We start from the raw sequence: 24,795 nt of genomic DNA, 5'->3' as shown, positions 1-24,795 counted from the left end.
AGTAAGACAGCTGACAATATGACAGCCCTCCTCACAGCCCGAGTCTGGACATTTAGATAATGACCTGAGCTTAGGATTCCCGTGTCAAATTCCGCCTTTGCCTTTCCCGGGGCACATATTGAAATAACCACTTAGAGCTGAGCCCGTGAAAAGTGAGGACCCTCCGCCCCAACCACCCTGTGAGTTAATGGGAACTCGCTGCCCTGCTCGTCTCTCCTGCCCACGCAGGACCTGGGACAGAGGACCTGCCCTTCCCCTGGCTCATCACCGCCCCCACCCCACCCATGGCTGGGATCTGGAAGTAATCAATCTTGCGACTTGATTTCCTCTGTGTGGGTGCGCTGAAACCGCCTTTAGTCAAAAGGACCACAGGGTTTTCTTTCACTTTTCCAAGAGGGGGCTCAGACGCCAAGGGGGCTACCGGTTGACCTTGTGGGGGTGGCCTGTGCCCCCCTCGTTCAGCAAGTCTGATTATTCTTTTAATTTTTTAATGTGTATTTATTAGCGTCAGCAGGGGAGGGGCAGAGAGAGAGGGAGACACAGAATCCGAGGCAGGCTCCAGGCTCCGAGCCGTCCGCACAGAGCCCGACGCGAGACTCGAACTCACAAACCGTGAGATCATAACCTGAGCCAAAGTCAGACGCTCAACCCACTGAGCCACCCAGGCGCCCCTGAGCATCGCCTCCTCTGAGAGGCCCTAGGGCCTGTGTTGTGTGACGCCCATTCGATCCCTTCTTTGGAAGGCCAGATGCCTCCTCCACCATTCCTCCCCCCGCCCCCCAGAGGGCTGGGCCTACAAAGGAAGGGGGAGGGGGCTGGTGCCTGGCTGTCCTTGCTTTCACTTCTCTCCACCTCCTGGGGCCCCTTCCCAGTGGGTCCCCGCGTGCTCCACCGGACATGGGACGACAACAGGCGACTTCTTCTGCCAGAACTAAATAATAGAGTGGCACCCTCAGGGCGGCCTCCCCAGCTAGGGGCTGCTCCGGAGGATTCTTGCCCCGATGGGCTCTAGGGAGTCCAGAGGAGACGGGCACAGGGGGCCGGGGTGGAAGCCAGAGAGAGGCAGGCAAACACAGCTCCTCAGAAAAAGCGGTTTATTCCAGTGTCTGGGAGGAAAGGAGAGCTTTGCCCGGCAGTTCTCAAACCTAGTCGGTCTCCTTTGCCGACGAGGTACACGCTGTGTGTCAGACTGCGGTCACTGAACAGACGGGAGCTTCTGGCCACTGAGGAGGCCCACCGCTCAGGCCTTCCCGCGCTGCCACTGGGACACGCGGGTCTCCGGGGGGGCCCGGTGGAACCACTCGAACCAGGAGCCGTCGTAGATGGCCACGTCGGGCTTGCCGCAGAGGTAGGCGGCCAGGGCAATGTGGCAGGCGGTGACTCCCTTCCGGCAGGTGGCAATGAGGGGCTGGGCCAGATTCACCTTCTTGGCCTCGAACAGAGCACGCAGCTCCTCTGGGCTCTTCTCGAAGCCGTCCTCAGTCAAGAAGTCCACGAACGGCATGTTGACTGAGCCTCGGATGTGGCCCGGATCCAGTCCTGGGCGCAGCAGAAGGCAAAGGGGGGGGAAGGACAGGGTTAAGGGCAGCCTGGGGGCCCAAACCCGCTGAGGCTATAAGGATAGGAGCTACACGAAGGAACGTAAGGCTTTTGCCCAACTTGGAGCTCAATTTCCTCCTGGCCCAACCTACAGTCAATGCTTGAGACAGAAGCCAAAGGGCGCTCTGCCCCCAAACCCTGCCTTGAAGCAGGGATGTCCGAAGTCATACCTGCTTGAGGGGACAGGGGTGAGTCTCACCTCTGCTGCTCACCAACCTTTTACACTACCGTTTTACCTCGGACAACGCTTCACTTCTCTGAATCGGTTTGCTCGTCTGTAAAATGGGCCCAATGGCACACAGCTGTCTCGTAGGGTTGCTGAGAAGCGAACGCTACGAGCTGTGCTGATGGTGAAGAACACAGCGGTGGGAGAGATGGGCCGGCTCTCGGGGAGATCACAGCCAGGCGGGGAAGACAGACGCTAAACGGATAACCCCGTGATTCGTTACACATAATGTCGCTCCATTTTACAGATGAATACGCTGAGGCTTGGCCACGCGCAATGGCTCAGCTGAGGCCACACAGAGAGGCAAAGGCAGACCCGGGATTCCACTGAGTCCCCTGAGGTTCCCGTTAAGCACATGTGACCTGGTGCTAGACGTACACTTGAATCCCAGCTCTGCCACTTACCAGCAGGGTGACCCCTTAAGTAAGTCCCGTCACTTCTCTGGGCCCCAGTTTCCCCCAGGGCTTGAACGGGAATGAGAGTACTCACGGGCAGGGGCTGTTGTCAGGGGTAAGGCCCCGACTACTGAGGCCGGCCCACCCACCCTCAGAGGCCGATGCTCTCGCCACCTCACCGCCTCCCTTGGGGGCAGGTGAGGACAGCGAGGGGTGGTCCCTGCAGGGCCGTCCTAGCAACCCTGAGAGGCTTGGCTAGGAGCACAGTGGGAGGTTTGAGCTGGTCGAGGTCCCTTCCGGAACAGTCTCCCCTCCCAGTGAGTCTGAGACCAAATGTGCTTTCAGAATAGCCAGCAAGTGGGGCAAAGGGGTCTGGGCGGAGGCCTTGGTCCCACCCTTAGCATGCCAAAGGCCACTCCTCTCTTCCTCAAACACCCCACACCCTGACAGTCTTTGGATGCTGGGAGCGGGGCCCAAGGCAGGTCTGGGCGCCTCTTGGAGCTCCCTTTCCTCCAAAATCCCCCACCCCACCCCCTTAACCTGGCCTGTGGGACAGAGCAGGACCAAGGTGGGCAGCAGGGGGAGGGAGGGGACTGGACGAAGACACACACTGGGGCAGGGTGCAGCCAGGAGGCCCTGCATCCCGAAGCCTCAGCCTCCCCACCCGTGAAATGGACAGATAACCCCGCCTATGTCACAGGCTCATGGGGAAGATTAGCCACTGTAGGCAGAAGCCCCTAGTGACCCCGGGCACACAGTAGGTGCACAGTCATGCCAGCAATGTCCCAACCCCCATCCCCTGAAGCCAAAGAAGATTCCAAAAATCCACCGGCATGAGTCAGGGGTTCCTTTGACCGAATAGAGGTCTCCACTTATACATTCCAGGGAGTCTTTCCTGTGGGAATTTTGTCTTTTCGTCTGGAAATTTTCATTGGAGGCTGGACGCCTGCCGCCCCTACCAGGGAGAAGCCAATGGATCTGTTGGCTTCAAGGGCCTCCTGTGCCAAGAAATCCAACTTAGAAATCTTTGGGCATCCAGGCAGTGGGCTGAATGGAAGTGTCTGTGGCGTTCTGAATGCCGTCTTGTTTCTTTCCTCTGGTCCCCGATGCCAACAGCGCCCCGGCTTTCTTGGTTGCATAAAAGGCACCTCTTGGGAGTAGAGAAGTCTGGGGGTTTCCGTGACTCTGGCTTCCCAAACTGGGCCAGCCCCAGGAGGCGGGGGTCCCCCTCGTCTCTGCCAGCAAGGGCTCAGGGCCTGTCCGAGGAATTTAAATGAGCAGGTGCTGACCGCCTGTGCATGGCAAGGGCCGGGACGAACCCAGCCCAGAGAGCCTTGGAGAACAGCCGGCAGAAGGACCCAGAAGCAGGGGCCTTTTCTCCTAAGCCTAGCTTCCACTGCAGGCCCGTGGCTTTCCTCCCCCCAGCGGGCCTGCCGCCAGGCCGACACCTCTGGCCCCAGGCGTCAGGCAGTGGGTTCGCTCCAGAACCTCCCAAATCCTCACAAAGCCAGGAGATGATGGGGAGCCCAGGCTCAGAGAGGTGAGGTGGCTTACCTCAGGACACACAAGCCTGTGGAGTCAGGCGTGTCCGACCCTAAAATCCTGTGTTCTTGGACCACCCTGAACCTTTCTTGGAAAGGGAGAGGAGGCAGGGGGAAAGATGAGATGACCCCTCATATTCCTCAGCTGCTCAGAGGCCTGGGACTTTGGGTTCCAGCTTTGGCCAGGAGGAGGCCAGTCACTGGGGGGGGGGGGGGGGGGGGGGCATCGAGAGGGTGTGACCGCTGGTTGCCCCACGAGCTGGACCCTGGCCCTCGGACGCCCCTCGTCCCCACCCCTGCGCTGGGAATGTGCATTCTGCTTGCCTTCCCTGCTCCCAGAAGCTGCCCCAAGGACATGGCCTGGAGATAGTCATGCGGCGTTGAGACCAGCTGCATGACGTGTATGGGACTCAACCCAGTCAAGGCCTCCGTATAAACTTTTAAGGCTTGGCAGGTGCATGCAGAAATCTACTCATCTTGCAGCCGGTCAAGACAAGCCTTGTAAGTAACTTCCCTTGCTTCTTAAACCTGCCACCCACGTATCTGGAGCCGTCTGCCCCTTTCTTCAGTCTCCCCCTGCTCTCTGCATCTGGGGCTGGCTGAAAGTCAAGTTGGAAAGTGGGAAGAGCTGAGGTTTGAGAAGGACGAGCGGGCGTCTCCTACCTTGCCGGCTTCGGGGCCGGCAGCCAAGGTGGGAGAGCAGGGCAGTCCATCGGAGGTTAGCGTGCCCTTGTGCAAGGTGAGGAAGGCACGAGATGCTGTGGATTGAGATTCAGGAGCCTGTGACAAAGCCTGATTAGGGCGCTGAGAGGGGAATCCTTGAGCAAGCGACCAGAATCGAGGATGTTGCGGTGGAGGAGAAAGTGGAAATGCCCCCCTGCCTTCCCACCCCAAATGCAAAGCAGAACCTTAAATAGCACTTGTGGGGCGCCTGGGTGGCTCAGTCGGTTAAGCGTCTGACTCTTGACTTCGGCTCAGGTCACGATCTCCAGGTTCATGAGTTCAAGCCCCACGTCCGGCTCTGTGCTGACCGCGCGGAGCCTGCTTGGGATTCTCTCTCTCCCTCTCTCCCGGCCCCTCCCCTGCTTGCCCTCTCTCTCTCTCTCAAAAATAGAGAAATAAGCCTTTTTAAATAAATAAATAAATAAATAAATAAATAAATAAATAGCAATTGCCCCCAAACCTGGGGGATAATCGACATTCTTTCTCTGGAAAGTCACAGTCGTAAATTTTATCACGTCTTTGATACGTAAACACCCCAGGAGTTAACCAAAACACTATCCACAGAGACTGGAGGACAAAATCTGGGCGAGGGCGGGGGGAAGCGTACAGATTGCTCTAGAAGTTCCCTTGTCCAAAGCCTGGCCCACAGCCTTCCTAAGATTACTCATCAAAGGCTAAGTTACAGGGTCTCTGTCTGTTTCTACGTTTACATATGTCTATGGATATGGGCTAAGTATATATCTTTTTCTACCTTCTGAAGGTATTACCAAAATTAATTTGTACAAGAGCTCTATTTAATCAGCTTAAAAATAAGCTATATATCAAAGTGCACTTAGGTAAAATTGAAATTTCATTTGCTCTCACCCGCCATAAAGGATAACAGTTTCTTGAACTATCAGTCCGTTCTTGACGGGATGGTCAAACAAAGATACTGTGTTTTATCGAAATAATTTCAGGGCATCTGGGTAGCTGAGTTGGTGAAGTGTCCGACTTCGGCTCAAGTCATGATCTCACAGTTCATGAGTTCGAGCCCTGCGTCGGGGTCTGTGCGGACAGCTTAGAGCCTGGAGACTGCTTTGGATTCTGTGTCTCCCTCTTTCTCTGCCCCTCCCCTGCTCTGTCTCTCTCTCTCTCTCTCTAAAAATAAACATTTAAAAAACAATAAAATAATAATTTCCTATACTTCATATAGTCTTGATCAGGTCTTTGATTACTTAAGAAAAAAGCAGAGTCTTCTCTATTAAAAGAGCTATGTTTTTGGTTTTCAGTTTTGTTTCTGTTTTTGTTTTTTTTCTACAAGCATGCAACTTCTATACCTGCCTTTGAGGCCTTTAATTGTCATTTTGGTTAAACGGATAAGTGAATATTGTTTCACGACGACCCGCGATCCTACGCGACCGTGTATTTTAAAACCTTTTGACTGAAGTCTATATTTTATTCACATTTCCTTACTTTTATGAAATGCCTTTTCTGTTCCAGGACCCCGTGTAGGAGACCACATTATATTTAATCTTCCTGTCTCCTTAGAATTCTCTTGGCTCTGACTTTTTTTTTTTATATTAAATGAATGGATGTACTGTACCTGTATTCATTAACTGTAACAAATGTACCACACTAATTAATATAAGATGTTAATAATACGGGAAACTGGGTGTGGGGGTATATGGGAACTGTCCTTTCTTTGCAATTCTTTCTGCGAATCTAAAACTCTTCTATATAAATCTACGAACTAATATAAATAAATAAATAAAACCTTTTGATATTTTAGACAAAATTCCCCTAAATCAAATTCTCAATGAAACCTTACCTACCCTGGACTAACTTGGGGATTTTCCTGGACCATCTCAAAAGATTTGGGTTTTTTCCTCCTTGTAAAAGAGAAATATGAAACTAATTAGACTCATTTCACATGTTAAATTACATGGGAAGTCAAGTAGGAAGAAATGCTAACTACATTTTCCTTAGGAAATATGTATATGGAAGCTGTTGATAGAAGTGTTCCAGAAAGTATATAAAATTCCTAAAAAGGGGGGGTGCCTGGGTGGCTCAGTCGGTTAAACGTCCAACTGCTGCTCAGGTCATGACCTGGCAGTTCCCGGGTTGGAGCCCCGCGTCAGGCTCTGAGCTGTCAGCCAGAGCCTGGAGCCTGCTTCGGATTCTGGGGCTCCCTCGCTCTCTGCCCCTCCCCCGCTTGTACTGTTCTCCCTCTCAAAATAAAATGAAAAAAACCCTAAAAAATATTCCTAAAACTCTGGTATGTCGTGGTATAACAGCATCAATTGATCACAACCTTAGTGATTACTTTAAAATATATACCCTCAAAATAACCGAATCCCCTTGTCAATTGCATTAGCATGAACTCTTACCCGGAGTTACTGCTTCACTTCGGATGCTTTTGCAAAAGCGTTCCGTCCCCCTCAGGTGTTCCACCTTCGGGGAGATTCATGGAAAAGACGGAGAAATAGAGGTTTCTGATAACTAAGATCATACCACTGACCTGAATAAGAATTAATTACACAGAGAGTCCCCCTAGGATTTTAGTCGCAGCTCTGGAAAGGGGGCAAAACCTCTGGTCACCCCCACAGAGCACCAGCTCCTGGCAGTGGGTCCACAGGGCTCCTCCGGATGGAGACTCTCGGGGAGGAGTAAGCCACGGCAGCCAGTGGGCTGAACTCAGAGGGCTGAGAGTCCCCCTGCACCCTGGACTTTTGCCCTTTTTGCACCGACAGCTGGCCTATTTTAAAGGGATCAACCCTACTGGGGTTGCAGAGGGGTGGATGACCATGAGTGGGCATCCCGCCCCCGCCCCCTGGCCCCTACACGTGGTGCACACAACCAGACAGAGGTCCTAAAGCTGACAATTTCCGTCTCCTTGAGGCTAGGTGGGCACATGCCGTTTCCCGCTGGTACATCACTGGGCTGCTGTCTCGCTCCCCATCCTGGCGGATGTTCTAGCACACGCGCCAGCCCTTACGAAATTCACCCAGCCAGCCTTGAATGATAGTCACCAAAACCTGTCCTTGCTGAACCCTGAAATGTCTTTAACGAGAAAAGCTACCCCCCGAAACAGGATGGACTTAGACGGTGGCGCTGCCTTGCAAGGAGGCCATTATCCAAACAGAATGCTGTGTGTTCATATCTGGTGCGTCTATTAGGCATCACCTTCACTGCATCACGTGAGAATACAAGTAAATGCCCTGAATTATCTGAACCCCAGCCCAGGGGACTTAATAAACCAATGGTTCAGATGACGGGGCTCTTGATGGAAAATGCCATCCCTGACTTGGGGGTTCATTGTCTTAATTCTGTATTTTCTCTTGCATGTCCCTGTATATTGTCGCTATGGCACCTGCCTCCAATGCAGCCTCATAGCCTCCAAAGGAGCCACCACCAGGCCCCGTGAAACCCCTTGCTGACGCCTCAGGGCACAGTGCAGAAGAGGGGGCATGCGTGTGAGGTGGTGAGAGCTGACGTGAGGGGTAGAAAGTCGGGGGAGGTCATGGAGAGCACCAGTTGACCCATGAGCTGGACCGGGACAGCTAGAGATGCCTCTCCCCCTCCCGTCCTTGGGATGTGCGTTCTGCTTGACCTCTGGGCTCCCAGAGGCTGCTCCAAGGACATGGCATTGAGATAGCGATGCGGTGTTGAGACCAGCTGGACCGTGTGTATGTGACTCAACCCAGTTAATGCCTCTATAAACTTTCAAGATTTGGCAGGCGGGTGCGGACATCTACCCGTCTTGCGGCCGGCCAGCCAAGACAAGCCTTGTAAGTTCCCCTGCATATGAAAACGGCCACCTACCCACCTGAAGTGGCCTGGTCTTTCTTAGGCTTTGCCCTGCCCTCTGCATCTGGGGGTAGGTTTCAGATTACCCCTGGGGGGGGGGGGGGCGGTGGGAGGCTCCCAGCTCCTGAGGAGGCTGTGAACTAACACAGGATCCCATGAAGCAACACTATACCGTGAGGCTGTGACTTCCCCTCCCCCGGCCTCCCCTCTCCCCCAGTCCCTGTGTTTGTTGACACAGCAGTGGCCTTGGGAAACAGCCCCACCCTGAGGCCTGCAGCCTGGGGTCAACCTTGGCCACTCTGCCTCCTTAGAGAACCCACTTCTCCCTTTCCCACCTGTAAACTGGGATCAGTCCTAACCCCCACCTTCCACCAGGAGAGAACATGTATAAAACACTGGGCTGATAAAAATGCCTACTAGGGGGTCAATACCCTCTTCACCCTCACTGCCCTCAAGGTTTATGAAGATAACTGGGCTGGATTGACCGTCCCCTCCTTCGCTGGCTTTCCCCGGCGCTCTATAAGGTGAGCCCGTTCCTTTCATTAAGGAGGGAAGGGTTCAGAGGCCAAGGACTCCGCGAGGCTGCATAGGGTATCATGCAAGCTCATGGGGTGTCCAAGGCCCTGCTCCCAGCTCCTGCTTCAGGACCCTCCTTCTGGGTGTTGCATCTGGACCCCGGAGCTCACGGGCTGCCTCCCTGAGCCCACCCCAAGCTGGGGACCGTGAACTCAGGGAGCCTCATGTGCCTTTGCGCCCCCAAACTATGTTGCCTGGGAGGCCAGCAAAGCCTCTTAGGGAATGAGGGAGGGGAGTGCCACTCCATGCTTTCTGGGTGGCCCTGGGCTTTGCAGAGCTCCCCCCCCCCTCCCCTTTTCAAAATACCTCTCCAGCCAGGTGGGGAGGGCTGGGCTTTCCTCTTCTCGTTTTACAATGAGGGAACCCAGAGAGGCCAAGACATCGGGTTGAGATCCCCCCACACAGGGGGGGCTGACCTCTCCTGAGGATCCATGCTCCCTGGGATCTGGAGGCGGTGGGAGGAGGGAGAATGGGGAGGGACTCTTCTCTGAGCCTCAGTGTCCTCATCTCTAAAATGGGAGTGAGGAGATTGGATCTGACACCTCTTCTATTTCCAGCTTGCTTCAGGGCAAGCCCGGAGGCAGCAAGGGAATCAACCCTACCATTCATCTCCCAAGGGGCACCGGAAGTTCTAAGGAGAGAAGGCAAGGAACCCAGGCAAGGGTGGGGCTGCTGGAAGGGCCGGGCCAGAAGTCTCTGAATCTTCAACTCCAGACCTTCAGAGAGCAAGGGGCGGGGGGACATGGGACCTGGAAGAAGTCCAGGACTTTGCCACTAACTGGCCATGTGGCCTTGACCTGCCCCTGCCTCTGTGTGCCTCAGTCTCCCCTCTGTCCCATGAGGTGATCTTTCAGGACCTCCAGCCCGGAGAGTGTCCAAAACTGTTGTCACAGAGTCCTCTCCCCTCAGAGGCACAGAAAGTTAGGAAAAATGTTGCACGGGAGTTAGATTCTGCAGACCCTGCCCGAGGACAGAGCCCAGAGCCAGGAGGTGCCGATCATTCTGAGGGCTCAGGCCAGCCGGGGCCACCAGAGACCCCCAAAGCCGGGGCCACCAGAGGTGCCCAGGCAGGGGCCGGAGGAAACCTAGCAGGGTGATGGTGAGACTGCTATGGTTCTCTGTTAGGAGGCTCTAGAACTCAGCATGTCCTCTCCTGAGACTCCCCCCACCTCCAGCAATGTAGAACCCCCCAGGCCTGCCCTTTGTCCGCAGCAGAGGATTCACGAGCCACCTCCCTGCGGATGTCTGGCTTAGAGCACTGGTTTGAAACCAGTCGGCCCTGGGCAGAATTCCTGACTCTGCCACTTAACAGAGCCAGTAACTTAATGTCCTCACTTCTCAGTTTCCCCCTCTCTAAAATGGGGATATTAGGCCTTCTCGGATGAAGGACAGGATGAGACAACGCAATGTGAACTACTCAGCACGAAATGACAGCTACTCTTAATAGCTCTGCAAACAGGCTGCAGCTGTTTGGAAAGGTCAGGGGGTCCGGGAGGGCTGGAAGGAGGGAGGGGGTGCTGCGGGAAGGGCAGGGTTGATGTCTGTGGGGGTTTCCGGGGAACCGGAGCGGCCCCAACAAGCTAGGTGTGCTTGGGAGCTTTGCACAGAGATGCACGTGTTGGCTCATGGGCATACCTTTGGGCATGTGGGGGAGGAGCGCCTGGGCAGGGACGTGGGTGGAGATGTCACCAGTCACCTCTGCTGATGCCACCCCATGCGGATACCAGGTTGCTAGTTAGCACGTGGCTATGGGAACACGTATGTAGGTCCTCATGCATCACAGCTGAAAAAAGCTTTTGGATTTGGCTCTATTCTCTCATTTCACAGATGCAGACTGGGGCCCACGTATGGGGAAACTGAGGGCAAAAGCTGGAGAGGGTCCCAGACATCCCTGCTCTCCATCGTTTCATTGGGCAGTACCCCCCCCCCCCCCCCCCCCCCAGGGATCACCCACCCAGCAGGACACGTACCTACTGCATCTGGCTCTGGCTCAGTGCCCAGGTACCGTCCTTGGGACCGGGCATCCACCAACTGGAACCTCTTAGACTCAAGGTTCTCCAGCACCTGCTCGTAGGTCTTGAGCAGGGAGCGGTCCAGTGTGGCTTCGAAGTTAGCCGGCTCTGGGCGTGAGGGCTCAGATGTCACCGGGTGGCCCTCCTTCAGCCAGTTCCGGAAGCCGCCGTTGAGCACCGACACGGTGCGGTGGCCGAACACACGGAACATCCACCAGACCCGCGGCGCATAGAAGGAGCCCAGGTGGTCACCATCGTAAACCACCACGTGGGTCTGGTTGCTGATGCCCAGGCGGCCCACGTAGTGGGCGAAGTCGGCCTCGCTGGGCAGCATCATCTCGTAGGGCGACGCCGCGTTCCGGCACTCCTCTATATCAAAGAAGGAGGCGCCGGGCACATGGCGCTCCAGGTACTCCTTGCGGGCCTCGCGGGTGCCCGGCGAGTACCAGGACGCGTCCAGCACCCGCAGGCCAGGCCCCAGCTTGCCAGCCCGAACCGACTCCGCCAGCCACTTGGTGGAGACCAGCGCCCGGTAGAGCACCTGATGGACCATGGTTTCAGCTCTGCGCATCACCTGGCGCGGGTGGAAACCAGGAAAAGAGAGCAGCGTGTGAGGGCCGTGCGTGCAGGGGAGCGGGACCTGGGAGGAGCTTTTTCCCACCGCGCTCCCCGCAGGGCTGCGTGTTTGCAGCGGCCCAGCCACCCGGCAGGGCCCGGGCACGCAGTGGGAAGGTTTGCATTCCCTAAGGAAGGGCTGCTCCGCCCCTCCCTGGGGCCCCGGGCCGAAGGGGGCGGGGCGAGAGCTCCCCGGAGCCCCACTGGGGGAGCTGGCCCGGAGGGCATCTGGCTCCGGAAGCTACCATACAGGCGTTGGAGGTCCTGCCAGAAGAGAGAGGCGAAAAGATGGCCAGGAGGTGGGAGGAAATGACATGTGGAGCGGAGGAGCCCCCTTTGTTGGGAGGGTAGGGGAGTGGGCGCCTGGGGGGAGGGGTCGCTGGAGCCCGCAGAGGCCCTCGCTCGCGCCCCCGGCAAGCGCGCCCGCGGCCAATCTCGGCAGCCTGGGCGGACTCGCCCGCCTCCAGACTCGCCCGGGCTCGGTACCCTAGCTGGGTCGGAGGCTCCCAGGGCACCCCGTCCCGCTTTCGCCAGGGGGACCCTCCCCTGGGTTGCCGGGGCCAGATCGGAGGCCCAATCCCGAGCGGCCGGGGTGCCTGGCCGCCGCCCCACCCGGCCGCACTCACTCGCCCTCGCCGCAGCCCTGGCGCTCGCCCCCGACCGCCGGAGAAGTTGGCCGGTTCAAACCCAGAGCTCACAACTCCCCGGCCGGCCCGCACCATCGCGCCGCCGCCGGAGGGGGGAACGGCGCGCCGCCCGCCACGCCCCCGCCTCGTGCAGTCCCGCCGCGGCCGCCCCCCGCGCGCCGTCCCACCGCGCGCAGCGCCACTCGGACCCCGGGGACCCGCCGGGAGGGCGCGGGGGGCGCGGGGGCGGCGCGGGGCGGGACGCGGCGGCGCGGGTGTCCCCCTGGCCCAGAGAGTGGAAGGCGCGAGCCGCCGCGGCTCCGAGTGGCCGCGGCGGTGGGCAGTGCTCGAGTCTCCTCCCTTCGGCCGGCGTCAGGTTGGTGGCGGGAGGAGGGGACGACTTCGGGCGCGGGGAGGGGGCGCCCTGCTCTGGGGCCATGACCGAGCCCGGAAGCGCGGAGCCCGAGACCGGGGTAACTGCTGCGGCGTCGCGCTTGCCTTTCTCTGGGGGGAGGTCGATCATCGGGGTGCGCGGCGCGGGGCTCCCCCGCGGGGCCAGAGCGGAGTAGGGGGCTGCAGTCTAGGAGGGAAGACGCGCCCCGGAGTTCGCCCTAAGGATGGCTGTCCGCCGCCGCTCGGGGCGGCCTGCTGGGTGACGTCCGAGTGAGTGGCGGGTGGGGAGGTGGGGGGGGCGGGTAGGGGTGGAGTGGGGGGGGTCACCTGGTGCCACCATAGAGGGTAAGAGGGAGGGAAGAGGACCAATGAAACCCCACAGAGAGGCCAGGGAGACAAGGCCGAGGCTCCAAGAGGAGAAACTGGCAAAGAACTTGCCGGAGCAAAACGAAACTAACATTGGCCAAGGCCTGCTCGGTGAGATACTTCGCTCCTAGGGCCTTACTGACTTCTCACAACAACCCTACGGAGTAGGCCAGAAACTTTACATTTCGAGAGCAGACAGACAGGCCTAGCTGGTTACCCCACGGGCACACCAAGCAATTGAGGCCCATCGGATCTGCCTTGGTTTACCTGGCTCCACCCCAAAGCCTCATGCTTTTCAAAATAATTGCCTTTGTTTTTAATTAACCTATTTAATTATAAGGTTATAGCGTTTGATTTTTAACAATGGGCCGCGTTTAACAACCAGGCGACATCATTCCTGAAAAATCTTAACAACTGGTCCTTGCAAGCTGGTGGCTCACCCCTGCTCTCCTGAGCTGCTTTTGCATTCGTGTTACATATGTCCCGAATGCTTTTTCTCCTCGCCCTTGGAAAGGCTCTTTTTTATTCTGAAATAATACTAGTCTCACAGGAAGTTGAGAAATTCATACTTTGACAAGCATTTGGCCTCCAGAATCTTCCGAACTTTGTGCTTGGCCCTGACGTGCGGGGGGGGGGGGGGGGGGTACCAGGAAGGAGCAGACTAGGGGGAAGTCCTTGAGGATAGCCCAGTCTGCCTGGAGCCCCTCTTCTTCCAGGGCCCCCCCCCTAGATGGCAGCCTGGGGCTCACACTTCCCCTAGTGGGTATAGACACTCGCGAGATACAGCTAGGGCTGTCCTGTGGGTCCTGGAGTCCTTCACTCCCAGAGCACCCCCACCCAGAGCACCCCCACCTGAGGTGATCCAGGCTTGGCGAGTGGGCCAGGACCTGGGCCCCGCCTTTCGGTGACAACAGCCTGCTCCCCGGACCCTCCCCTGCCTCCTGCAGTCCTTTGTGAGAACTGACCATCAAGCAGGGGTTGGGGGGGGGCTGCTGAAATTCTTAAGATTCTAGATGTGTTGTTGTTGTTGTTGTTGAAAGGCCACCTATGGGAATAACTTTTCAGAAATCATTGGGTTTTTATTAAGCCGTTTTTAATGATTATTGACACCGGCCATTTGTAGTGCATCGTGATGGCCCCTCGACAGTCATTAACTGTTCATTAATCTCCACCGTAAGAGCTGAAGGTTGGAAGCTCCATTATAAGAAGTGAAAATGGCCGGGGAGCCTACCATGCCCGCCCTCGCACGGCTAGTTAAGGAGCCGAGTGATTTGCACTGACTTGAAGCCAGGGCTCTGATTCCCAGTCCAGGGTTCTTTCTACTCTAAATGGATCCTTGGATAGAAAAAACCAGGAGCCCCAAGAATCCCAGGGGGCAGGAGCCACTGTGGTTCCCAGATGGGTTCTTCAAGAAGGGACCCGCAGCATCCGCCAACACTATTCAGCTGTGGTAGGACCCACGGGCACTGAGATCGCCCCTTAGCCAAAAAAAAGCCACCTCGGGGCAGCCTCCTCATCCTGAAGGTCAAGCCGCAGTTTCCTGGGCCCCTGGAAAAGTCAAATCAGTTTGCACGCACTTCCTCCTCCTCCAGGAAGACTTCCCACTTCCTCTGCTCCCACCCTAGGCTGAGGTATCGGTCCCTGGTGCTTGCACTGAACCCCAGACTTTCTTCAATGCTGCTGTCCTTTGGGCAGGCCCGTGGCCTGTCTTTACCCGCCACAGCCCCCCGTCCTCCGGGGCCTGGCAACGTTAAGAGTTTCTCAGTGTCCAGCACAAGGCCTGGCCGCGTGGGTGGAGTTGAGTTCCTAAAAGCCAGACTGGGAGAGGCTGGGTACGAGGCGTAACACTGTGGACTGATTAGGCCCTGGTCATCACCGACCCGCGGCTGGGGAAGAGGTCCAGCCTCTGGAGCTGACCAGCTGTGTGAGCAAGGCCAAAGCACATCTCTAGTTGCCTCGCGCAGAAGGCAGACATCGTCATATGCCCACCACTAAAGGCCACGGGGCTTAGCGTGTGGCCTGGCCCACGAAGCACCTGTTCTCTCCCCACCCCTTCTCTGTGGCAGGACGGCCTGGAATGGATGGTAAAGCCACGCCCTGCCAACGGGGTATGGGGGTTGACCTGCGGCTCAGGCTCCACCCACCCAGTCACATGCCCTGAGGGAGGGGGCACCTTTCCCTAACCCGCTCGGGGAGGCACCTGACGAACTGGGGGCTGTCTGCACAGGCGCCCAACACATTCAGGGCATCCTGGCCCTGGCAGGCTGTGGCCTGCGTGTCATGTCGTGGGCTGTGTGTACTCTCAGTGGCTGGCCCGCAGGGGAGTGGAAGGGACTGGGGGGGGGGGGGGGCGGGGAGGCGCTGTCCCTGTTGCTGCTGCTGCCCCGAGTTTCAGAGACTCAGTTCAGGCCCAAGGGGCAAAATCTGACCTGGCTGGACCCCCAGGGCCTGCACGGCACTGGCCAGCGAGAGTCAGGATTCTGGTGTTGCCGCCACTTTAGCTGTTGACCTTGGCCGCCGGAGCCTTTGAACCTCAGTGCCACCCTCCGTGACAGTGAGAATATCCCCTACCAACCTTCCGGAGGCTACTTGTCCGGCGAATAATTGAGAGCCTACTCTGTGTCCTGCAGGGTTCCGAGGTATTGTGAGATGAAATGATACATAGCAAGGAGTCAGTAAATTCAGCTACTATTTCCCGTGAGGCTGCTTATATAAACGTTTGATGAAGAAGTTTACAAATTCCACCAGGGACCTTGGGGAGGGGCTGAGACTTTGCCCTCTGCTTGTCTTCCTGTGCTTGAACCTGTCCCTACCGCCCCCCCTGACCCCGGCAAGCGGCGATGAAGGGTCCGCCTGGCCCCCTCCAAGGGGTCAGGGTCATTCCGTTGCTCTTCCCCGTGTAGGTGCCCTGGGTGGGAGGGAGGGGGGGAGGGGAGGCCCCGGTGACGGAAGTCTGCCCCTGGGGTTGCCTCTGCCGGTTTTCTGTGTTCCCTGGACTCTGCCCTCCCGGGGCTCCACCGCCCCTGCGGGCTAGTGCCAGACCCAGCGGTGCGGGCATCTGCAGCGACCTGGCCGGCCTCTTCCTCGATTCCCTCCTGACATCCTCCCTGTCGCCCAGGCTTGCAGCCCCGGTGTCGCCACCATGCCCCCACAGCAGCTCTTCCGCGCGCTCGTGTCGGCGCAGTGGGTGGCCGACGCGCTGCGGACCCCGCGCGCGGGACAGCCCCTGCAGCTGCTAGACGCCTCCTGGTACCTGCCCAAGCTGGGCCGCGACGCGCGCCGCGAGTTCGAGGAGCGCCACATCCCCGGCGCCGCCTTCTTCGACATCGACCAGTGCAGCGACCGCACGTCCCCCTACGACCACATGCTGCCCAGCGCGGCGCACTTCGCGGAGTACGCGGGCCACCTGGGCGTGGGCGCCGCCACCCACGTCGTGATCTACGACGCCAGCGACCAGGGCCTCTACTCTGCGCCGCGCGTCTGGTGGATGTTCCGCGCCTTCGGCCACCGCACCGTGTCGCTGCTCGACGGCGGCTTCCGCCACTGGCTCCGCCTGGGTCTCCCGCTGAGCTCGGGGAAGAGCCGCCCGGCGCCCGCCGAGTTCCGAGCCTCGCTTGACCCCGCCTTCGTCAAGACGTACGAGGACATGAAGGAGAACCTTGAATCCCGGCGCTTCCAGGTGGTGGACGCCCGCGCCGCCGGCCGGTTCCGCGGCACCGAGCCCGAGCCCCGAGACGGTAACAAACACGCGCAAAGGGGCGGGAGGTCACCTGGGGCGCGGGGTCAGGGGCGCGCTGAGCCCTGCCTCGGCCTCGCGTTTGAAGGACGCCGCATGGGGCGGGGACGTGAGATGTGGTTTCCAGTCGTCTCACTCTCTGAGCCTCCCTGGGTTTATTCCTTAAAAGTGGACACGAATACTTGCTTTGCCCCCAAACTCATTGGGAACCCAGGGCGCCCTGTATCAGGGTGAGAAGCCAAACAGCCCCACCCCAATTCTGCGGATGTAGGGCGGTCTCTGCGGAACAGGAGGGGCGGCAGGAAAAGCCCCCAAAGGGATGGGGCCTGATCGGGTGTACCCACCCCCGCTGTTGATGGAGGCAGACTGGAGGAGGAGGAGGGGGAGGAGTCTGGGGTAGGGGAGTGGATGAAAAGCCCCTAAGAGGGGTCATGGCTTGCAGAGGGCACGAGAGAGGGGCCGTGCGCGCGCGCGCCGCGGGATCACCGGCCCCAGGTTGGAGAGAAACTGAATAGAGGTGGCTGCTGGCCTGGGTTGGAGCAGAGCCCTGTGTCTGGGAGCTGAATTCTCCAGGCAAGGAGACCACAGGGAAGCCCTGGATGACATGGGCAGGGCTCCCCGCAAACGGGTAGGCCAATGGCCACGGTCGTGTGAGCCTTTCAATGACCCCGACAGATGGGTGCTGTCATTGTACCCAGGAGGAAATGGAGTCTCAGAATGGCTACCTTGCTGGAGGTCAGGAAGCAGCCCGGCCAGGCGCTGGGGCGGTACATTTAACTGCAGTGAGCAAGCAGTCATTACTCAGCCTTTTGTCTCTCGTGCCTTTTTCAGGGGGGATGCAAGGAAGTTGCTACTTGGTCTTGGGAGTCTGTCCTTGAATGGCATCCGCCTCCCTAACGCCCCTGAATGAGGGTGGGGCTTCTGTTCAGTGCTTACAAAGCAGCTTGGGCCCATCCCGTCCTCTCACTGTTCCGCATGGCCCCAGGGTAAGGGTCGGCCCTGCTCCCTGTGCATCCCCGAAGACTGACCCAACAGCTGGCATGGGATCAACGTCCTAGAGAGATCTGGGGACTCGAGAAGGACCCCGCTACATGGAACCGTGCAGAGCAGTGTTGACCTGAGACCCAACCGTAGGGCACTGCTGATAGCCAGCCATTTTGGAACCCGCATAGGTGACAATTTTATGTGGTTCCACCTTGAACCTGTTAGGTCCTTCAGCTCAGCCCTTCGGGGGAGGGGGTGGGGGCAGTGAGCCACTTGGCGGGTCACCTAATCTAATCTCTGAACTGCAGCGTTTGCGCGTGCAAAATCAGAGGAGAAACAGGGCTTGGTAAGGATGCGGTGAGCGTCAAACGAGAAGAAACGTATAGAGCGCTCAGCACACATAAGGTGCCCTCAAGGAGGGTGACGTAATTCCTGTGTGCTTCGTCCGTGCTCCTGGCGCTTTACAGAGGCGCTTAAATGCTCACCCCTCCTGCTTGCTCACCTGTAAAGGAAGAGATGATGGCACACACCTAGCACGCTTGTTGTAGAGACCGACCGAGCCAGTGCGCGTAAAAACTGGATCTAGATCAGTGGAGGGCATCACGTCGTTGCCGTCGTTCAGTGGGGTGGGGGAAGCCTGCTTTGCTTGGCGGGGTTCGAGGCGCGGGGACAGCCCTGCTCGGACAGCGGCCAACCTGGGTCGAGAGCTTGCTCTCCTTCCTTGCTCCAGTTTGGTCTCTACGTGATGTCTCTCAGTGAGCCTTTGCTGCACCTAACTGGGGGTGCAGGGCGCATTCCAACCTCACCAGGGGGCTCAGAGCGCTGGCTGGGTGCTGAGGTCTAGCAGTAACTGTCGACACGGGTCCGCAGCTCTCTGTAGGAGTGTCACCCGCTGCAGGGGGAAATCGAGGCAGAAGCCACGAGGCTAGAGCCTCACCCTAGAGTCTGAATGGCCGGGATTTTTGAATCATGGGCTGCGAGGGTTTATTTTGTTGCGAGTCTCAGTCCTTGGCGTGAAAATGGGAATATTACTAACACCTGCCCCTCAGAGGGTGGTGAAACCAAAATGACCGGGTTTAGGGGAATGACCCTCTTTATGAACAGCGTTCTAGCCTTGCCCTCTAGGGTTCTTGTGCTAGGATCAAAATGATCTTTTGAAAACGGAAGTCTGGTTTCCCCCTGCAGTCAGGTCAAAGCCCTACATCTTTTTTTTTTTTTTTAATGTTTATTTTTGGGAAAGAGAGAAAGAGACAGAATATGAGTGGGAGAGGGGCAGAGAGCGGAGACAAAGAATCTGAAGCTGGCTCCAGGCTCTGAGCTGTCAGCACAGTGCCCGACATGGGGCTCGAACCCATGAACTGAGAGATCATGACCTGAGCCGAAGTTAAACGCTCAACCCACTGAGCCACTCGGGTGCCCCAAAGCCCTACGTCTTAATCCAGGCCTGCTACGGTGTTCCCGTGCCTCCTGGTTCCTCTTGGGCCTCGACCTCCCCCCATGTCTGGGCTTTGGCCCAATGACTTTTACCCCCTCTAAAGACTCCCCTTCCCCAGCCTGGCGTGCCCTCAGCCCCCACTGCCCAGACCTCTCTACCTGATAGAACCCTGCTCACCCTCTGGGGCCCCTCTGACTCGGGCAAGTTAGTCTGTGTGCCTCACGCTCCTCGTCTGTGTAAAAGGGAGGATGATCATTTCTGCCCCCTAGAGTCCGGGGGGGAGAAAATACAGCAGAGGGGCTCCGCACAGTGCCCGGCACAAAGTAAGCGCTCAGTAACACGAGCCATCATGATTACTGTTAATACCTCTTATAATATGCCCCCATAACCCCCCGCAGGGTGTAACACCCTCATACTCATAATGGCTCAGTTATTGCCTGTCTGCCCTGCCAGATCAATTTCTGTAGGACAAGTGCAATGACTCCTGGCCAGGCGGAGGGCTTACTTATCTTTGTTGCCCCCAGGGCGCATAGGTGATCGGGAAACTGGGGGCAGAGTGAGGCTCTGGTGGGGTCTGAGTCTTGGGTTCCAATTCTAGCCAGCAATTTGCTGGATGCGGGACCTTGGGCAGTACGGAACCTCAGCATCTCTGTCCGTAAAACGGGAATGCCTGTGAATAGCGCCTGGGTTGCCTGGCTGTAAGGACTACACGAGATGATGCACATAGAGGGTTAGCGCCGTGGGCGCATGGGAGGCTCTCAGTACCCAGGGGCCATTCATACCCCCTTTGTATGTGTTCCCTCCTTCCTGCCCTCCTGCTGCAGGCATCGAACCTGGCCACATCCCCGGCACTGTGAACATCCCCTTCACGGACTTCCTGACCCAGGAGGGCCTGGAGAAGAGCCCCGAGGAGATCCGCCGTCTGTTCCAGGACAAGAAGGTGGATTTGTCCCAGCCATTGGTGGCCACGTGCGGCTCCGGCGTCACAGCCTGCCACGTGGCACTGGGGGCCTACGTCTGCGGCAAGCCCGACGTGGCCATCTATGATGGCTCCTGGGTAGAGTGGTATATGCGAGCCCAGCCAGAGGAAGTCATCTCCCAGGGCCGGGGCAAGACCCACTGAGGGGAGGGTCAGGACACGGGAGGCAGCGCCCGGCCTGGTTGTTCTGACTCTGCCTCGACCGAGAGAGTGTTTCTTCCTGCAAGTCAGGTGGCGCAGAGGGCAACATCCCAGAGGCCAGGAGTTCTGTCGACCTGCGGGCTCCCAGCCGAGGCCGGAGAGAAGGTGGTGGTGGGACAGAGGGAGGCAGCGCCCCACGTGCTGAGCGGGGGTCCTGCCTCCCTTCTGTTTTCCCTGTTGAAGAAATAAAACAGCACAGTGCTAAATGCTGCCAACTGTGGGGCTGCCTGGTTTTCCTAAGGAGCCGGTGGTTCCAGAATGCCCAGCAAAGGGAGCTCGGTGGAGCCTGAGGGTCTGGGGGATCCTGCCCCTGCCTTCCGAGCAGGGCTGGAGCCCCAGAGCCCTTCTAGTCCTGTGAGCAGAATGCCCCCAGCCAACCATCCTCCACCCCATAATGCTGGGAGTCTCCCCTTCTGGCTTCTGGGCTACTGAAAGGTGAATCTTGCTGTGATAAGGAAAACCTCTGCCTCCCCCCCAAACCCCCCACCCCAGGCCCAAGGGTCGAGGCTCTATCTTCTTCCTTCTGTATTTGTCCTTTGTGCAGAGATGGAAATGGTGTCTGAGAAGGCCCCAGATGGCCGCTGCCTGCAGCCAGGTCACCCCTCCCCGTCTCCAAGCCCCCAAAGAACCCCTCAGTAGTAGACGGGCCGCATCAGTCGATACTGGGGAAAACCCTAGAAGAATGAAACCAGAGGGGGCATTGACTTACCCAGGGTCACACGATGGATTACAACAGAGCTGGACCAGACCCAGATTTCCCAAACTCCGAACTTACTCTTCTTTGTACCTGCGATCCCCCCCGCCCATCCCATTTCCTCTGACACTGAGTCACCTCCCAAGTCCACGGGCAAGAGGGAGCCGATAGGATAGGATCGGGTTTTCTGAATGAGAGCTCTAAATTAAGTCCCAACCTCTCTGAGTCTGTTTCCTCACCTGTAAAAGGGAAATAATGCGTAGCTCAGGAGGAGGATGTCAGACAAAGGTTTCGGCATTGCGGAGTCCCATTTCTCGAGCTCAGGGTTTCACAACCTCAGCGCTCCTGACGTTCGGGCGGGATAATTCTTTGTTGCCGAGGCTGTCCTGTGCAATGTAGGACGTTTAGCAGCATGTCTGGCCCCCAGCCAGTAGTACGGACCGGTTGTGACAACCAACAAACGTCTCCAGGCATCACCAAGTATCCCCCGGGAGGCAAAAATCACCCTCGATTGAGACCCACTGCTTTAGGAGCAAATAACAGTTGAGCACAGCAGTCAGAAACAGTGTAGACAAGGACTCCCAAGGTGGAGGGGATCCTTCATCGCGACCCCTCCCCCTGGAGGCTGAGTTTAGCAGTCCAGAAAGCTCCTTCCTTTTATACTTCCTTTTTATGCTTCCAAGCCTCGTTTTCTCTCCTGGAAGCGTCCCCGCCTCTTTGCTTCAGGGAGAGGGCTTCGTCTACAGATGCATGTGAGTTCAGATCTGGCTTCTGTCTCAGCTGCCCCGTACGAGGCTGCCTGACCTTGGACACGGCTGAGCCTCTCTGGGCCTCAGTTTCTTCATCGTTAAAAAGGGAGTCATCATACTTTCCTTGAGAAATACGGGGATTAGATGAGAGAATGCACTGAAACGGCTTAGCTTGGTGCTGGGCACACAGTAAATATCAGGTGCTGGTGTAAATATCAGGTAAATATCAGAGTAAATATCAGGTGTTCCTGTTATTTTTTAATTTTATTTTATTATTTTTTAAATTTTTTAAAATTTATTTTGAGAGAGCGAGAGCAGGGGAGGGGCAGAGAGAGATGTTGGCAAGGCGTCCCACGCAGGCCCCACACTGTCAGCGCAGAGCCCAGCTTGGGGCTCGCACTCACGAACCATAAGATCATGACCTGAGGCGAAATCAAGAGTAGGAAGCTTAACTGACTGAGCCACCCAGGTGCCCCCCTGGTTTTTGTTTTGTTTTTTTTTTTTTAACGTTTATTTTTGAGAGAGCGGCAGCAAGGCAGAGAGAGAGGGGGACACGGAATCTGAAGCAGGCTCCAGGCTCTGAGCCGTGAGCACAGAGCCCGACTTGGGGCTCGAACTCACAAACCCTGAGATCTCCACCTGAGCTGAGCCACCCAAGTGCCCCGCCCCCTGTTGTTGTTCTTTTTAAGGGACTTTTACTTATGCAGCATGTTGAGTGTCTCCTGTACATCTGCGTTCAGGGAGAGGGGACAATGAATGTGAGAATTATGTTCCTGCCCTGGTAAAGCTTCCCAGCCAGGGAGTAAAACTGGCCGGTGCTACCATATTTCCAGAAGGAAGGGAGTAGTGCCGTGAAGTGATGACAGACTCCTGTTAGAAGTGAGAAAAACAAGATCGGAGAGGTTGAGCGATTTGCCCAAGGGCACACAGCTAGTGTGAGAGCGGGGCCTCACCCGCAGTTAGAAATTGCAGGGGAGACGCCCCTCCAGTGGGTCTTGCCCGTGGTGGTTTTCCAGATTTCACGATTAAGGGAGAATGGAGTGTAACGCAGGGTTTGGACGCACCAGTGACAAGCTCAGGGAGGACGGCCACGTGTCTCCTAGCTCCACGAGGAGACCCTCTGAGCTGTGGGGTTCTGAGCCAGGGGTTCAGCTAGGCCCCCCTTCCCTTCCCTGGGTCCTCCTCCCAGGAAGGAACCCAGGCTGATCCGAGCTGAGGCTTTTCCTCCTGGGAAGGTCCTGGATGGGTCTGGACAGGTTCAGAGAAGGGCCCAGAGGCGGGAGAAAGGAAATTGAGCCTCGCCTTTCTAGGATTCCCGGAGCCGCCGTTTTGAGGAGTTGGCCGGGCTCCGCCCTCAGCCCCTTCAAGTGTGAACTCCCAGAATAATTAACCACTCACTGCAGGGTCCTAGCATCTGCCAGAGCCCATCCTACCCACCGGCTGTGTTCCCGGCAGGAACTTGCCGCCCTTGTTATGGATAACAAGGATGATGAAATTTTCATCCGCTTGGCAAATATTTGCCGGAACACCCCTCCTGTGTCAGGGACAGTCAGAAGTTTCCCGGCCTCGTCTAACCGGCTGCACTGGGACGTGTTCACTCCTTGGATCGTTGCCACGAGGGATCAGGGCCCGAAGCCCCCACCCCGCACACGGCGGACTGAACAATGAATCGGTCCCGGGGCCGTGGAAGCAGGGCTGCACGTGGCCCCCGAAAGGTCTGCCTTCCAGATCCTTCAGGCCGGGGCGGGGCTCAAGTCGCCCAGGCTGAGAAATGAGAGCAAATTCTAGATGTGATGTCAGGTAAGGTAAAGTTCACAACAATATCAGGTGTCACTCCCACTGGAATAACCCAGCTATACGAGCACAATAGAGGTTTATTCTTAACTCGTGGGGAATGAGTCATTCAGGAAGAGATGAGATTTTTAGGTTACCGAAGCTTTATCATTTTAAGCACCGAAAGGTTTAACATATTGGAGGGGGAGCATGCTGTACCGGGGGCACCTGAGCACTCAGCGGCTTTACTGATACCTTCTGGGGGCGCTTTGCCCCTAAACTAAATGGCCCCAACTGCCGTGTGACTCTCCAGGTCCTCGCAAGTCTGGATTATTCTTGCTGACTGTCCTTCCCGGTTACTGGCATGTTCTCCAGAGTCTCCGCCTGCTTCTAGGTGGGCCCATGCTCTCTGGATAACGGATAAGCCATTTTGGTGGCTTAACCCACTTTGCTCAACCAGTCGCTCTCAAATCTGGGCCCCCAGCAGCTCGCTGGGCCCGGATCCCTATTTATTTCAGACCCCCGTGTCCGCTGCCTGCTGGTACCCTAACGCCGCTCCCCTGTCCATGTTCCCTGTCTCAGGACGCGAGGCCACCGCCCCGGGGTCGCCCGTGCCCAGACCTGGCAGTGAGTCTCCAGATTCTACCTCCGTGGGTCTAACCCAGTACCTGCCTCACAGGATCAGATTTACACAAAGAACTGGGAACAAAGCCCAGCCCAGGGAGCACCACATAGATGCGTTATTACTGTAACTGACATGCTGTGCTGCCCCTCACTCCTGCCTCCCTGTGACGGCCTATACACCCTCACGGTGCCTATCTTATCTATGGTTCTCCTCCTGGCCCTAGCACCGTGACTGGCGTGCACAGGTCTTTGTGAATGTTTGCCATCGCATCCATACCCTGGCGGGGCTGAGAGAGACCCTAATAATCCCTCCTATTTATCCAGCACCTTCCTTGCCAGGGAAGATGCTAAGTGTTTTTGTATTCATTGGATCCGTAACCCTGAGAACTCGTGTTCTTCTCCCCCATTTTACAGAGAAGGAGCGTCGGGCCTTAGAGAGGGGGCAGGACGGTTAGGGCGAGGATCGGAGTCCTGGAGGCAATGAGTATACGGCCGTAATAGTTCGCTGAAGACACGAGCCACGCTCCAGAATGTGTGGCCCAGAACGAGGCAGGAGGGGCCCGCAGGAGTCCCCAGGCCAAGGTATCAGGGAGGCTTCCCGGGGCTGGTGCGTGGGGATTTATTCCCCCACCGAGGCTGGCTGTGTCTGCTCTTTCCTCTTCCCTTGCCAGCTTCTGCTTCCTGGCACAGACTTTCCCCATTTCCGAACCATGAAAGGTTTGAAACACAGTTACAAGCCCTTGAAGAGAGCAAATCAAGTAA

General features: G+C 57.2%; 2 protein-coding genes across 4 annotated transcripts; one reads left to right on the top strand and one right to left on the bottom strand.

The window, feature by feature from the left end:
• Window positions 1-1,077: 1,077 nt before the first annotated feature.
• On the bottom strand, window positions 1,078-12,303 carry TST (thiosulfate sulfurtransferase). The gene is made up of 3 exons (XM_058741390.1): window positions 12,100-12,303; window positions 10,817-11,432; window positions 1,078-1,539 (listed from the first exon to the last, which is right to left on the bottom strand). Exons 1-3 carry the CDS (start codon window positions 12,193-12,195, stop codon window positions 1,241-1,243), a joined length of 1,011 nt encoding a protein of 336 aa, XP_058597373.1. The 5' UTR covers window positions 12,196-12,303; the 3' UTR covers window positions 1,078-1,240.
• A 17-nt stretch (window positions 12,304-12,320) lies between these two features.
• On the top strand, window positions 12,321-20,408 carry MPST (mercaptopyruvate sulfurtransferase). 3 transcript variants are annotated; one of them, XM_058741391.1, is made up of 3 exons: window positions 12,321-12,475; window positions 15,977-16,595; window positions 19,838-20,408. In XM_058741391.1, exons 2-3 carry the CDS (start codon window positions 16,001-16,003, stop codon window positions 20,134-20,136), a joined length of 894 nt encoding a protein of 297 aa, XP_058597374.1. In that variant the 5' UTR covers window positions 12,321-12,475; window positions 15,977-16,000; the 3' UTR covers window positions 20,137-20,408. The 3 variants fall into 3 exon arrangements, with proteins under 3 accessions (XP_058597374.1, XP_058597375.1, XP_058597376.1); XM_058741392.1 differs by having other exon boundaries at window positions 12,466-12,572; XM_058741393.1 differs by lacking the exon at window positions 12,321-12,475 and adding an exon at window positions 12,482-12,762.
• The last annotated feature ends 4,387 nt before the right edge of the window (window positions 20,409-24,795 follow it).

The sequence above is a fragment of the Neofelis nebulosa genome, chromosome 8 (genome assembly GCF_028018385.1).
Source record: "Neofelis nebulosa isolate mNeoNeb1 chromosome 8, mNeoNeb1.pri, whole genome shotgun sequence".
Classification (NCBI taxonomy): domain Eukaryota; kingdom Metazoa; phylum Chordata; class Mammalia; order Carnivora; family Felidae; genus Neofelis; species Neofelis nebulosa.
The sequence above is the reverse complement of the archived record's forward strand: the minus strand, read 5'-3'. Positions and strand labels throughout refer to the sequence as shown.